Below are 17,236 nucleotides of genomic sequence, written 5' to 3' on the forward strand. Positions count from 1 at the left end.
AATACCCTCGATCAATACCCATAACCTTCATAGCTATAACCCATAATTTTCTTAGCTATATCCCATTTGAAAACTTATTTTGAAATCGTCTGAATATAACTCCGTCGTAGTATTTTATGTATACTAATAATATCTTGAAATAGTACTAAGTATATATATATATATATATATATATATATATATATATATATATATATATATATATGTAATTCGATTGAGAGAGTTTAGAGAAATATATTTTCAAGTTTCTATGAAATAATGAAATCTATTGAATTCTATTTATAATAGATTTTTGAATTATTAAAGTGAATTATTAAATTATGAATTATTAAAGTGAATTATTAAAGTATGAATTATTAAAGTGAATTATTAAAGTATGAATTATTAAAGTGAATTATTAAAGTATGAATTATTAAAGTGAATTATTAAAGTATGAACTATTAAAGTGAATTATTAAAGTATGAATTATTAAAGTTAAAGTAAAGTAAAAGTAAAGTAAAGTAAAGGTAAAGTTAAAGTATGGTAAAACTATAAAACTATGTACGTATAATACGCATATAAAAATATATAATATTAATTTAAATCGTTATATATATTTAATAAAATAAAATATAAATATCGTTATCTTTATCATACTGGTTAAGTAATGAGTTGTCAAAAAGAATAGATTTCTTAAATCACAGTGGACCTCATAACATAGGCCCGTAATCATATCATAATGTATCTGATAATTCAATCATTTGATATTATCTCTTAATTCTGTCGATAAATATATCGAAACAAATATGTTCATGTAAAGTATCATATATCTAATACTTTGTTAATGTTTTCAGTTAATATTATATATTATATATACATATCTATATACACATAATTGTTTGTGAATCGTCGAACACGGTCAAAGGGTAATTGATTACATGAATGTAGTTCCAAACTTTTTAAGATTCAACATTACAAATTCTGCTTATCGTGTCGGAAACATATAAAGGTTAAGTTTAAATTTGGTCAGAAATTTTCGGGTCGTCACAGTACCTACCCGTTAAAGAAATTTCGTCCCGAAATTTGATCGAGGTCGTCATGGCTAACTATAAAAATGTTTTCATGATGAATATGAGTTGATAAATAGAGTTTTATCATCATTGAGTAATATAGATAAAATAATTTGATTACGCGAAGAGTATAAGTGAAGCTATCGCAAGAGAGTGAAATGAGTAAACGTATATTCATTTTAACCGATGACGTAGTTATGATTGATTTTCGAAATTCATGGGATTTAAAGAAAATCTTTGCAATAATATTTGGTTCTTCGACGATTAAGGAAATCAGGATCTTCTTTGATTAAATGCGATAATCTGTCTCGATTTCTCTGTCTGATATTTTACTATAATTCCACCCCCTTCGTTTCTTTATTTCCACATCTCACACCTTCTAGTCTTTCTCCCCAATTCATACTTTAAAGCATTCGTTATTATGCTTCATCCAGTATTGATTCTTGATATACTCTTAACTTTCATATATGTCATTCTTCTTTTTCATCTACCACCGGAGGAAGTTATTTTCTTCTACCATTACCTTGGGGTTATTGTGTTTTTCATTCTCCCGTGTCTTTATATTGCTATACGCATTGATATACACGGTTTGTAATTTCGGGGTTGTTATCGGGCTTTATATTCTCCATTATATTTCGGAGCTTCATGCTTTCGTTTTCTCTTTCTGACCTTAAGTCAAGCGGATAATGGTCCAGAATTCGTAGATATGAATTTTTGGATGAACATAGTTAATGTTCCAAGAAGAAAATCATAATGGCACGATCTTGATTTGGCAAATTACCAGAATATCCGAAAATATAGAGCTATCAAGATGATATGTTCTTAATATGTTTGGAAATTGGGTAGAATGTAAGAGTCGTATAAACAGTACATGATGACGGTATGTTCTGTGAATCATCACGTTCCATTAGAAACTCAGCATGACTTACTGTAATATAATCACGTTGATCAAGTGTTATTATATTATACTAACTCATGCTTCAGTTCCCAACACTACTTCAAAAACATTCCTATTTTAAATTCAAATTTTTTTTTTTTTAGAATTTAGAAACTAACACAGTTTCTTTTTATGTTGTAACGCAGATATTGCGAAGAGATAAAAGATTTCAGATAAGAATAGTTGTGAAAATATCTTCAGGAATATCGAAGATATTATAATAAAAGATACGATAATATGGATGATGAAGAAGATTTGTCTGTGAAGGTTTAGAATAAGAAGTAAGTTGTTTGCTAACGAGTTCAGTAGACACTGAATCATTTGGATCCTTTGAAGGCAGGTTTAGTCTTTGTGATTTGTCCACAGCCTCCTTCATGGTCTGCTCAATCCGTTTTCCAGTTTCAAACCTTCTCTTTTTCTCAGCTTTACCACCATACTATTCTTTATCATCAAACTTTTGACTGTTAAAGTCGTTTACAGTTTTTGCTGCTTCATCAGCATTTTTCCAATTTCAGAGAACTAGTTCATGGTTTGGGATGTTTTTCAGAAAATTCACATTCGAAGTATGTAAGTCTAGGATATAGACGTTATATGTATAACTTTTGACGTAAAATTGTCGCGAAATTCAAAATACTGATTGCTAATTCCCAGTAGTTGGTGTGACAATTATTGTTACAGGATGTAGGTGAGTACATGATGGGGTTTTAATGAATAAGTATAGTGGCTTTTCGGAGAGGCTTAAGTCGAAGGTTAATGAAGTTGTTGATAAGTTTACTGCTAATGTGGCGAGATATGAAAGGTTCCCCGGTAACAATGATGAAGAGGTAATTGTTATAATAAGGTTTATTCGTATAAACAAATGAAGGTGATTTGCTGGAGCTGTGACAAAACTGTCTATTTTGGAAAGAGATTGAAAAAATTATATTTGGTAATAAATATCAAAGGATCTGACATGGATACATGTTAAACTATAACTTTGGTTTTGAGAGCTTTTCAGATGCATGACAGTGGGTAATATGTGGTTGGATCATCATCTCGCATCTCTTTAGGAATTTCGAAGTGTTTGAACACATATTGTAATTGTTAATATACATATGATGTTCTAAGATTTTGAATGATACAAATATTTTTGTGAGTTCCATGAATAGAAATGAGGTTCTAGGACAGTTTTGAAGTCAAAGTATAGTTTTGAAAGATGTAGGAATTTAAGAGTGACGATTTCGGTTATATCTTGAATCGAATTCTGAGATTTCAAAATCAGAATATGTAATTAGATTTTGAATGAGTATGGTTGTTTTGATTTTTATAAAAGAATGTATATTGTTGTGAAAGTAGGGAGTATAATGGATGATTTGCTGAATCAGATTCGAAGAATGTAACATATTAATTGTGAATTTATATATCTCTCGGGTATTACCTACCCGTTAAAAAAAATTCACAATTAATATTTTGTACAAAAGAATTTTATTACAGTCTTTATGGAAATATATGTGTGTATATTTCTTCAGATGTAATATTGATTTAATGAGTTAATATTAAATTAAACTCATTTGATTTATGGTTAAGACGAGGATAGATAATTTCTAAACTTTAGAAATTACATAATCGCCGTAGAATGTTTCCCCAATGAAGTTATGAATCAATACTTCATCGTTGTGGTATTCCTTGGTATCTACATGGCGTATGACGTCGATGCTCATGGGACAGATTGTGAAGTTGAGGTTTGCGATGCGGTTGTTGTTGGTGGTGGTAATGGTACTGTTGATGTTGTTGATGGTGGTACTGGTTATGCTGTTGGTGCTGCTGCTGGTGTTTGTAACCTTTGCACCATATTCTCCAAAGCCACTACCCGAGCGCGAAGCTCGTTGACTTCTTCTATTATACCGGGGTAATTGTCGGTTCGGACGAGCAGATAAATAAGATCTAGAATTTGGTGTAGTATACAATCATGACGAGATACTCTGGAAATGAGAGAGAAAATGGTGTTTCGGACAGGTTCACCGGTAAGTGCTTCAGGTTCATTGCCAAGAGGGCAATGTGGTGGATGAAAGGGATCGCCTTCTTCTTGTCTCCAATGGTTAAGTAGATTACGAACCCATCCCCAATTCATCCAGAATAGATGATGGCTAATTGGTTGATTCATTCCGGTCACGCTGCTTTCGGAGCTCATGTGGAAATCCATATCGGCATAGCTGTCGGAATCCGAGGAACTCGAACTGGTTGAGGGATCCATCTTGTATGATCAGGGAAAGAATTTTTTTGGTATGAAATAGATTGTAGAATTTAGATTTGGTATTCTTCAATACATAATTTACATATGTATATATAATACCAAAATCCCATAAATTACGGAGGAATCTTTGAAAGATGTCAGTCAAAGTTCACAGTAACAGATATGCTAAGATAAGAATTCGTCTATACACTATTAATTCGTCTATAAATGTCGAAAAACGCGTCTAGACTTAAGAATGATAAGCAGGTAATTTCCTAAGGATGGTAAGTAGATGATTTCTGACTAAAAATGATAAGCAAAAATTTTGACATGCAGACACGGTCGAAGTCCAGACTCACTAATGCATCTTAACAACTATCAATTAGACACACTAATGCAAGACCTGGTTCGCTAAGACCACCGCTCTGATACCAACTGAAAGGACCCGTTCATATACATTATAAACGATTCACAATAGTTGATTAAATCGCGAGGTATTTGACCTCTATATGATACGTTTCACAAACATTGCATTCGTTTTTAAAACACAAACTTTCTTTACATCAAAAATTGACGGCATGCATACCATTTCATATTACATCCAACTATAATTTACTTAATATTAATCTTGATGAACTCAACGACTCGAATGCAACGTCTTTCAAAGTATGTCTTGAATGACTCCAAGTAATATCCTTAAAATGAGCTAATGCACAGCAGAAGATTTCTTTAATACCTGAGAATAAACATGCTTTAAAGTGTCAACCAAAAGGTTGGTGAGTTCATTAGTTTATCATAATCCATCATTTCCGTAATAGTAATAGACCACAAGATTTCAGTTTCTATAAATATCTGTACACTCGCAAGTGTATAAAAGTATTCTATAAGTTGTAGGCACCCGGTAACAAGCCTTAACGTTCATGTTTTACCCTCTGGAGTACACCAGATCAGGTGTGTTTAAAATAACCTCGAAGTACTAAAGCATCCCATAGTCAGGATGGGGTTTGTCAGACCCAATAGATCTATCTTTAGGATTCGCGCCTACCGTACATAGACAAGTAGTTTAATGTTACCAAGCTAAGGGTATATTTCTGGTTTAAACCCACATAGAATTAGTTTTAGTACTTGGGCCTATTTCGTAAAACATTTATAAATCAGCGCATGTATTCTCAGCCCAAAAATATATATAAAAAGGGAGCAAATGAAACTCACAATACTGTATTTCGTAGCAATTATGTATATGACGGCACTGAACAAGTGCAGGGTTTGTCTCGGATTCACGAACCTATATTAAGTATATATATTTATATGTTGGTCAATATCTGTCTAACAATTTAGGTCAAGTCGTAGTGTATCACAATCCTAATGCTCGAGACCGACATGTAAAAGTCAACAAAAGTCAACTTGACCCAAAATGACTTTCAAAATCTATACATGTTTATTATATAACTTATATATAGTAGTTTTATATATTTAAATATATTTATCAGATCTTATTATACTAAATAATACAAGTCATTTATTAATAAATAAAAATTTATATTAAAATTCATATATGATAAAAATATACTTTTATATATCTCAAGTAATAAAATTTATAAAATTCACTTAATATCATAAAAATATAGTGGTATGTATTATTAATGTAATTACATTACGTGTGGTAAAAATATCTTTGTACGCATATTTATTTGATAAAATAATATTGATAATAATAATAATGATAAAAATAATAAAATGATAGTTTCGATAAAAATATTAATTTTTAGTAATAAAGATAATTTTAGTAATAACATCAACTGATAACAGTTATAATAATCGTTTTAATAATAATATTAAAATTAATGATAATTCAGTTGACCATATCTTTTAATCCGTTCATCGAAACCACACGATTTCTAAATGAAAAGTTATTAATTTTTTTCTTCAGCTTTTCAACGACATGCATATCATATAACTTATCTCAGTAGCATATGTATCAAATTCGTGATTTATCATAAACTATTTAACGACGAAACTAAGCATACAAACATGCATAATCATATATACTCGAGCACTAGTCAGGGATACACTATTAATATATAAAAGATAAGATATGAATGCTCACATATCAATATTGTGATTCAATATTGCAGGAAAGTACGTAGACGCAACAAAAATGATAAACGTTAGGTTGACCTCACGAGCAATACCCTCGATCAATACCCATAACCTTCATAGCTATAACCCATAATTTCCTTAGCTATATCCCATTTGAAAACTTATTTTGAAATCGTCTGAATATAACTCCGTCGTAGTATTTTATGTATACTAATAATATCTTGAAATAGTACTAAATAAATATATATATATATATATGTAATTCGATTGAGAGAGTTTAGAGAAATATATTTTCAAGTTTCTATGAAATAATGAAACCTATTGAATTCTATTTATAATAGATTTTTGAATTATTAAAGTGAATTATTAAAGTATGAATTATTAAAGTGAATTATTAAAGTATGAATTATTAAAGTGAATTATTAAAGTATGAATTATTAAAGTGAATTATTAAAGTATGAATTATTAAAGTGAATTATTAAAGTATGAATTATTAAAGTTAAAGTAAAGTAAAAGTAAAGTAAAGGTAAAGTTAAAGTATAGTAAAAGTATAAAACTATGTACGTATAATACGCGTATAAAAATATATAATATTAATTTAAATCGTTATATATATTTAATAAAATAAAATATAAATATCGTTATCTTTATCATACTGGTTAAGTAATGAGTTGTCAAAAAGAATAGATTTCTTAAATCACAGTGGACCTCATAACATAGGCCCGTAATCATATCATAATGTATCTGATAATTCAATCATTTGATATTATCTCTTAATTCTGTCGATAAATATATCGAAACAAATATGTTCATGTAAAATATCATATATCTAATACTTTGTTAATGTTTTCAGTTAATATTATATATTATATATACATATCTATATACACATAATTGTTCTTGATTCGTCGAACACGGTCAAAGGGTAATTGATTACATGAATGTAGTTCCAAACTTTTTAAGATTCAACATTACAAATTCCGCTTATCGTGTCGGAAACATATAAAGGTTAAGTTTAAATTTGGTCAGAAATTTTCAGGTCGTCACATGAGATCAAAAAGGACTCCACAAATGCCATCTTTCAAAAATATCGTCTAGATCGATGGTAGAAAGGCAACGTTCATCCCACGAAAGCTGTAGATTTCAAATAGATTCCCAATATATAGTTTATTATATATTTTATATTAACATATATAATAAAGTATAAGTTATATTTAAAAATATACAAACAGAAATAATTTAGTAATTTTTCACAATACCAACAACTTACTTCGTCAATACGAAATTCTCTCTTTATACCACCACTTGCGATCGAATACATCCAACTGAGGACATAGTAACTGCACTCCCAACTGCCTGGTTGTTGATTGCACTGCATGACAATTGCAAACGCGTTTAACATGTAAAATGTATACAATAACATTAACATAAACATATGAACCTCAACATTAACATAAGACTATAGATATTTGTACATACCTTGACTACTTCGCATTTCAAAGGACCCCTAGCCCTATTGAAAATTAGATAAAAATACAAATAATTAACAGTTAATGCAGAATACTGTTATTTAAAATATTATTTAAATAAACAATTAATTAAAATAAACAAAGCTGTCTTACTGATTTATTCAATCTGTGAGTAGATAATTGTTTATCGTCTTCTGTTGTTTCCTATTCAGTGAATCAAGTATAATTCCTTTGTTCTCTTTTAGCGATACAAAAAATAACACCCAGTGGCCTCTAGAAAAACAAAAACAACGTTCATTTAGAAGAAAAAATACATATAAGCATTGTAATATATATTAGTAATGATATAATTTGAAGACTTACATACTTCTAAACATATTGTGCGAAGAAATAATCATAAGTGGATTTGAAGGCGGTCTTCAAGTAGTCTATCACATCATTTTTGCCAGATTCAATCAATTTGCCTTGGATCGAATAAGGGTTAATTAACCCATATGGTTTGGTAAAGGCTATTTTCATAAAGTTGTGTAGACCCCTAACAAATATGAAGTAAAAGGCCAAATGATGTTACCGTTCAACTTAAACTATAGTCAAACATGTGCATAAGTAAAATATGATACATATGAAAACATGTTACTGTCGATGTAACCTATATGAATATGAAAACATGTGCAAAAGATAACATAAATGTACTTACATCATGAAGGAAAATATAATGCTGCAATCCAACCAACCCTTTTTCCAAAATGTCATGATTTCATCAACATCAATCGTAGTTACCAAATTACCTGTTACGCCTGCAAACACACCAGAAGGGGTATTAAGTGTACATACGCATGTGTATACGTGTTTATGGGGTCATATTTACAGAAAACTAACTTCCGTTAATGTACTACGGGGGTTATATGACAAATTAGACGTGTTAGGTTACTTAGACGTGTGCCTGGTAAGTATTTAGACGTGATAGCATAATTAGACGTGTTCCTTGTGATGTTGTGTGCATCTTAGGTAGATTAATTAGACGTGTTGTCAACTAGACGTGTTCCCGGTAAAACTAATTAGATGTGGTAACCAATTAGAGGTGTTATACTTATTTAGACGTGTTGCTGGTTTGCAATTAGACGTGCACCTTCTGTTGTTTAGACGTGTTCCGTATTTTTGACTAGTAAATTTAATTAGACGTGTCCCGATTGCTTAATTAGACGTGTTGCATCAATTATTAAGACGTGTTCCGTTTTTATATTAAGTTTAATCTTAATTAGACGTGTTCCTTATGTTTAATTAGACGTGATATTTGGTAATCACGTCTAAATGAGGGGCACTATATGAGCTGAAATGTAGTAGTGTTCTCAGACGAGCTTAGTGAAATCTCTATTCGTGATACCAGTGTAAGCCTCCCTTAAGGATAGGTGTGACCACTGTGCGTATCTTAGACACTGATTTCACAGCCCGCATTTATGCCACAGCCAACCTTAAAAGAGTAGTTGATGAGCGCAAGAGGTATGTTTTGTTCTTGAACGAAGGATAAGAAGAAATGTGATCCAATCATAGTGTGAAGTAATACGAAAATTTTTATATAATAAGTCAAAGTAATTTTGGAAAAGTTTGAGACATTTTGATGTGAAACGAAGTTCTTAGTAAAACTAGAGTTATGTGCAACGTGTACTATTTTAAGTAAAATAACTTTTGAATTCAAATGTAAAAGAACTGATTTGTAAAAGTGAAGGTATAATTTGATATGTACTAGTCAAAATAAGTAAAGGTACATTTTATTTACTTTATTTTGTAAATATATACGATTTATAAAATTTGCATAAATGGCAGTAAATAAAAAAAATTTTATAAAATTTCGAGTGGATCGCACAGTAAAATAGTGTCTGTGAAATTTTGGTAAATAGAATTTTCATATTTCGGAGGTTATGAGTTGGAAAAAGATTGATGAAGACCAACTGAATGATTTTTGAAAATTTCAGGTGATATTTAAGCAAAAATGTTATGAGTTAATGAAAACTATTGAATTTAAATGTGGTTAATGACTATTATAAGTTCTTGGAATTCAAAATGTTCATGTGTGAAGCTGTTGCTGTCAAGTGAGATATGAATGGTAGAGTATGAGAACGTGAAATTAATCCCCTGTTGACTTTGAAATGCCAGCAGGTCATGACTAATATTGGATTCAGAAGGCTAGGTGTAAGTACCCTTATTATATACTCATGGATTTAGTCCGTCATTCACAAAGATTTCAGAATAACTTGAGCATGAATAATCTGATGTTCACATAGACAGGTATGAAGACAAGCTAATGCAGTGACTTTCGACTATGTGATGATCATTTAAAATCGATTTATCAAGTTTTCGCTAAATCTGTGATTATTGCCAGAATGGTATGATTTTCCCTAATGAGTAAGGGCGATGTAAGGACATGGTGTCACTTGCCTATTGTTAGAACCATTACTATATGATCATTTAATGATACAACTAACATGCTTTTAACACCGAGGCTAAATCGTAAGATTTTCCAGGTAAACGGTTAACGCTTCAAAGGTCACGACTTATTGTTTAGGTACAACAAATTAAGCGATGTTTGACCTTAAGTAACGTAATGATAATCATATCAATGCTACCCTTGATCATATGGAGCGTGTGAGGGATCACTTGTTTTCCAATATTGTGAGGGAAATATATATAGATACTACGCCCTTTACTGGCCTGAAATGTGGATACGCTAGAGTATGATGGGATTCTTTTGATTTATGTGGTAATCAAAAGATACCCGTTAGAAAGTTCTACCATGGTAAGCAGCGTCTTTAGTCGGAGGGTCATGATCAGGTGATGGTGGTGATGTATCAGGAGCATATAATGCCATAATGGTGTAGTAGGTGAATGCTTAGGTGAATGTGGTGTTTATAAGAATCGACGCTTGAAAATTCAAATTAAATCCTTGCGAGTGGTTGTCGCTTATCTTCGACGGGTTTCCTAATGGGTTTATGAAAATCTACACCAGGAGCGTAATTACAGATAACAAGAGGCATGCTTCAAAGAAATTTCGGGGGTGTCACTTCAGATCACTTAAGAATATGCATCCTTCCTTCCATTGAAGGAGTGTGAATATTAAGCGTCAAAGATAAAGATATCGGTTGTTTAAGAAAGAAAGAATGCAAAGCTTTACAACCTTTATGGTATATGAGGATTGTTAATCTACTCATGGGTATGAGATAGATAATTTGGTTAAAACGAGCTCTTCGTATATCTACAAACCTTCATGTAATATCATTGAGATTTTCGAATGAATGGCTTGGGAATTTTTCTTTGATTCACTTTCTATTCCATATGTCATGATATTGGAATTTCTATATGAATTACTGTTATATAATCATGTTGGTCAGGCGTCATTATATTTCACTAATTCACATTTCCACTTCAATATCACCCGATAAGGTCAAGACACGTTATTCAAACTACAAAATTTTATCTATTAGAAAACTTCCTAAGGGCTTAAAACTTAATTGCCATTTTACAGAATCCATAACCTAAAACATTTTCCCAAAGCACTAAGGATAGCACGGAGAGAATCTTCACAAGTTCAGAATGACGTTTTCTGGTTCGCAACCCAAGGCACCACGGTACATATCATGACCGTAATAGATGTCATGGAAATGTCGCAAAATTCAGAAGTCATGAATGACATCCTAAAAGAAGAAAGAATACTAGGTAGATTCTAAAGTACGGTGTGAAGGCAAGATGGAAGGAGAGCATAGTAAGGAAAACATAGAAATGAGGATAGTACTTAAAACTAAGGCAAGAATATGAATAACTAAACTCACTTAAAACTAAAGAAAGAATATAAACAAATAAGAAAGTCACTTAAACTAAGTCAGGAAAGGTTATAGTCCTAAAGATTGCTAAGGCATCATAACTAGCACATAAGGCACACATAGAATGCAATCATGGGTTCTCTATAACAACATGGCTCTGATACCACTCTGTCACACCCCCAAATAGGGTCGGGGGTAAATATGACATTTTAATATTATCACACGAGTATATAAGCGAGAATGACTCTAAATGAGATGTTTTATAAAAACAACATTTGTATTGCAGTGGAAATAAAGTTTTACATAATAAATCCAATGTAAATAACAATCGTTTAATGAATGATAAGTTATGAATTTGTAGACTCCAATGCAAACAGCTAGCTAAGCAATCATCAAGCAGCACATAAGCTAATCATCACCCGAGACAAGCATGCTTAATAGTGTCAATACAATGGTTGAGTGAACATCATAGGTTTATACAATCAATAAGTTTAGACCACAAGATTTAGTTCAAAACATCAAAATATCAATATGCCATGAGTTATAATATCGAGCTAAACATAAACCCCTGACACTGCGCGTGTGTCGGTAATCATTATTATGTACCCCCTTGACGATCGGTCAATGGGTAAAGACGTCACTCTCAATACGCCTACTCACAATAATTAAGTTTGCAACATTTCAATTCCAGCAATTAACGATATTATGGTGGGGATTTGCATGTAAGAATACAAGTTAACAAAGTCTCACGAAGTTGCATATCAAAAAGTTTAGGCACTTGTGTCTAATTTGTAAATCATTTAAAAGTAAGCATGTGTCTCACCCCAAGATTTATAAAATTTAATAAATATGTAAAATCGGGGCTATGAAGTTCACCTTAATAATAGCACAGTGAAAAATATCCACAATCGGAAATATAAGCGAGAAACGAATGGCAGAGACCTCAACCTAGAGATGTATAGACTTAATCAGAAATTTGTCTAACAGACAAGGAGTATGTTTACTAATATAATGATTATATTAATAGTGATGATTTATGATAAGAGTTTATACTTTTAGAAAGTCTTCATTTAAAGTAGGTTTCTACTTTTAGAAAGTTCGGGTTATAATCCTCCACATTAAGATGTTGTACAACTTTTCCAAAACTCGTTGCTATCAAGTAAGTCGGGATGACCAGATGTAACCGGGGGTCAGGAACTTTCAGTTGCACTATAATTCTACAACCTTTCGTTTAATCCAAAATTTATTTTCATCATGGCAACCTAGACGTCATCCACTTGACCGTAAGTAGCGGTGAGTGCGTATAAGTCATACGTTATCTTTTGATCATAACCTTCACTTGTTACGTGCGTATAGGAATACGACAGGTCATAATATTATTTATACTATACTTTATAGTTTATTAGTATAATATTAATTAATATTTACTTACATTTAAATGTTATAGTATAATAATAATTCAAGTATTATAAATAATTAATATTATATTTAGTATTTATTATATAATATATAATAAATATAATTATCATGAATCTTTATTTATTATTTGTAATTATCTTATTATGTATTTCAATCTTATCCAATTACTTAAATCTAGATAAACTTCAAAATTATCTCAAAATAATATATATTATTTTTTACAAATCTAGATATGTAAAATAATCATATAAATTTTTTAGATAAAATCTTATCCCATTATTTATTTATATTTCAAATTGATTTCCTTAATTATCTTATTAACATATAATAATGTAGATAAATACCTTAAATATACAAATAATTATATATAGAATTTTAATAAACTTATTTAGGTGTGTTATACAGTAGAAAATTATAAAAAATAAATTTCAACATGTTTTTGTATTTATCCCTATTTTTTTAGTTCTCAATTTGCATTAAAATGGGGTTAATTATAGATAAAATACCTATTCGATCTAAATAAATGGTTTTATAATTTTCGCAGGTCTATATAGGTTTTAAAAACTCATAAAAATTTTGTATATATTTTTATTACTGTTAAAAATATTTATTATGAATTTTACATTGTTTTTATGTTTAAATAATACATAATTCCGATTGAATTATAAATAATATTCCAAAAATTACAAAAATTATTTTTATATGTCCTAACACTGTTCCAGATAGTTTTAATAATTTTATTACTGTTTTTGATATTTTAAATAATTTTTATCCTTATATATATATATATATATATATATATATATATATATATATATATATATATATATATATAGGGGCAGGATCAATGGGGAAGTAACCAATCGGGGGGAAGCAAAAAAAAAAATTTCCTTTTTTTTTGAAATTTTTTCCGGCATCAAGATCACACAAAAATATGAACATTTAGAAGAGACACTTCGTGATGAATGTTATTATTTAGGCGGGAAAACGATCGACAAAAATAACATTTAAGATAATATTGTTTGTGAAGAATATGAACGTTTTTTTTTTCATGTTTTGTGAAGTAAAATTTAGCCCGATTTATAGTTTTGGGTTTAGGGTTTAGGGTTTGGTGTTTTAGGTTTATTCTATAAACCCAAAACACCAAACCCTAAACCCTAAACTTTAAATCGTTCATGTTAAAAACTCAATCTAAATCCTAAATCTAAACCCTAAATCTAAACCCTAAACCCTAAATTTCTAAACCCTAATATCTAAATCCTATAAACCCTAATATCTAAACCCTAATATCTAAACCCCAATAGCTAAAACCTCAAAATACGCTCGAAAAACACGATAATTGTTATATTACTTCTTCGAGCGTTTTCCCACCAAAATAAAAATATTTATCACAAAGTGTCTCTACTAAATGTTCATATTTTCATCTCATCTATAATGTTCGTGAACAAAGTTTTTTCAAAAAACGAAAAAAAAAGTTTTTGCTTCCCCCCGCTTCCCCCCGAATGGTTACTTCCCTCTTGATCCTATCACTATATATATATATATATATATATATATATATATATATATATATATATATATATATATATATATATATATATATATATATATATATATATATAATGATCGTAAACAAATAAATAGAGTATAAATATATATAATGATATATAAATTATTTTTTTGACTTTAGAAACTTTTATATCACTCTTATAATCTATAAAAATATTTTTACTGTTTAAAAGGTTTACAACAATTTATATAGACTTTTCATTATATATATACTAGCCGATTCAATAATAAATACATAATAATTATTTAACTGATCAAATAAATTTATAAAAATTATATTTTCATTAGATCTATTATATTACGAATTTTCATCAGTTAATGATAATAAAAATCGATTTTTATCCTTACTTCTATGCAAATTTATTGGTGTTCGGTATTCATTCTTCCGGATCAAATCATCAAGGATATTGAGAAATTGATTCATGGGTTCCTATGGTGTCAAGAACCAATGAAAAAAGGGAAAGCCAAAGTCAAGTGGGATGATGTTTGTTTGCCGAAGGATGAAGGTGGTTTGGGCATAAAGAGGTTAAAAAATTGGAATGTTGCGCTAATGGCAACTCACATTTGGCACCTTCTCACTCTGAAACCGACTTTGTGGGTTCGATGGACCCATGAATATAAGCTTGCAGCTAGGCACTTATGGGATGTTCAATTAAAGGCGGGGGCGTCTTGGAGTTGGAGAAAATCTTGAACATACGCCCACTGATCCAAAAATTTATTATCTGTTGTATTGGTGATGGTAACCTTGGTTCCGCATGGTTTGATGATTGGTCATCAGTTGGTCCGCTAGCTAATTTTATATCTACTCGAGATATAATGCGTGCTGGTTGGAATTCTAAAACTGTGATTCGAGAGCTTATTGGTCATGATGGGTTTGCTTGGCCATCAGATTGGTATGAAAATTATCCAACTATTAATTCAATTCAGCTCCCTCTACTTGGTGATATGACCGATCAGTATGGCTGGAAGAAAGAGAATGAGGTTACGTTGGGCTTCTCTGTTCATAACGCGTGGGATTCCTTTCGGCCGAGAAGTGTTAAGGTGTCGTGGTATGATGTGGTGTGGTTCTCGCAAGGTATCCCTAAACACTCTTTTTTATTATGGCTTGTTATTGGCGAGAGATTAAAAACGCAGGACAAATTGAAACCATGGGATATTAGATATGGTTCAAACTCGCTATGTGCTTTTTGTAAGGGATGCCCGGACTCGCATCCACATTTATTTTTTAATTGCCCATTCTCTGTGTTGGTCTGGAACATGATGCAACAGATGGTTTTGTTGAATGTTTGTAGTAATGACTGGCGTGTGATAGTGGACCATATTTCTCCGTTGGCTTCTCGTAACCTGGCTCATATTTTGGTGTTTAAGTTGTGTTTAGCCGCAACAATTTATGGATTGTGGCATAAACGAAACTGCAGGATTTTCAAAAAGGTGTTTCAAACGGAAAAACAGGTGTTTGATGCTATTGTGTCCAATGTTCGGTTGAAGCTCATTACGATTCTATTCAAACAGTTGCCTAATGTGGCTCGAATTAGAGATACTTGGAAACTTCATGTATTGTAAATCTTTTGGCTGTGTTTTAGGTCGTTAGGTTTGCGTGGGTGGTGTGGCTTGTTGCCGTTGGTTGTCTTTTGAGGACTTCAGGGCTTTCCTGTTGTCATTGTGCTTCACTTGTAACCATTCTTTATTATTTTTTAATAATATTCATCGGGGTAACCTTTTACCCCAAAAAAGAAGAAAAAATCGATTTTTAACTATTTATTCTTTATTTATCCTCATTTCCGTTAATAAATAATAATAATAATAATAATAATAACTAATAAATTGTAATATAATTATATAAAATAAGTTTTGGTCAGAAAAATACTTATAAACATGTTATTAAACTGATATAAAACTTTGATAAATTAATTCTCAATAATTGTAATTATTAACTAATAATTAAACCGTATAGATATAATATTGTTAAATTTTAGTTTTTAATTGTTAATAAATATAAATCAGAATTTAAAAATTATAAAAATAATTTTCATCATATTTTAATACATAATACTAATTGTAAAGTATTAATATTAAGTTTTAGGTTTAATTTTCGATTTTGATAAAAATAAAATAGTATATCGGCTAGAATATCTAAAATAAAATAAAATAAAATAAAATAAATAAAAAGAAAATTATGAAAAGTACCTTAATAATATTAGAGAGTTTTTGAGAGGATTTACAGATTTATTTGCAAAGAAAAAGTGAGAGATGGGGTTTTATTTATAGGGTGTGAGTTACTTGGAGAATAAGTTATTTAATTAAATAAAATAAAATAAAAAAAATATTATTTCCATATATAAAAAGGGTAGGCCGAAATTTTAATGAAAATTAAATAAAAAAATTAATTTTTATACTTTCCATATTTATTCTTAAGAATATTCTAGATTTTATTTTGTATTTATCTTCATTATTATTATCGGCGAAATATAAATAAATAAATAAATTAGTTTCCAAATTAAATACAATCTTATCTTTTTAAAGAAGGTTCTAGGTTTTTATTTAAATTATATTTTATTTATTATATATATATATATATATATATATTCGATTTTTTTATTTTTAATAATAATATTTTCATTTTTTAATATAATTAATATAATTAATTATCGTTCATTAATTGTGAT

At 29.9% G+C, this 17,236-nt stretch overlaps 1 protein-coding gene across 1 annotated transcript; it reads left to right on the forward strand.

Annotated features, from left to right (window-relative positions):
• The first annotated feature begins 15,386 nt into the window (after positions 1–15,386).
• LOC139901422 (uncharacterized) lies at positions 15,387–16,133 on the forward strand. The gene has a single exon (XM_071884140.1). The coding sequence runs from the start codon at positions 15,387–15,389 to the stop codon at positions 16,131–16,133; it is 747 nt and encodes a 248-aa protein (XP_071740241.1).
• Positions 16,134–17,236: the final 1,103 nt, after the last annotated feature.

This window comes from Rutidosis leptorrhynchoides, chromosome 3 (assembly GCF_046630445.1).
Source record: "Rutidosis leptorrhynchoides isolate AG116_Rl617_1_P2 chromosome 3, CSIRO_AGI_Rlap_v1, whole genome shotgun sequence".
Classification (NCBI taxonomy): Eukaryota; Viridiplantae; Streptophyta; class Magnoliopsida; order Asterales; family Asteraceae; genus Rutidosis; species Rutidosis leptorrhynchoides.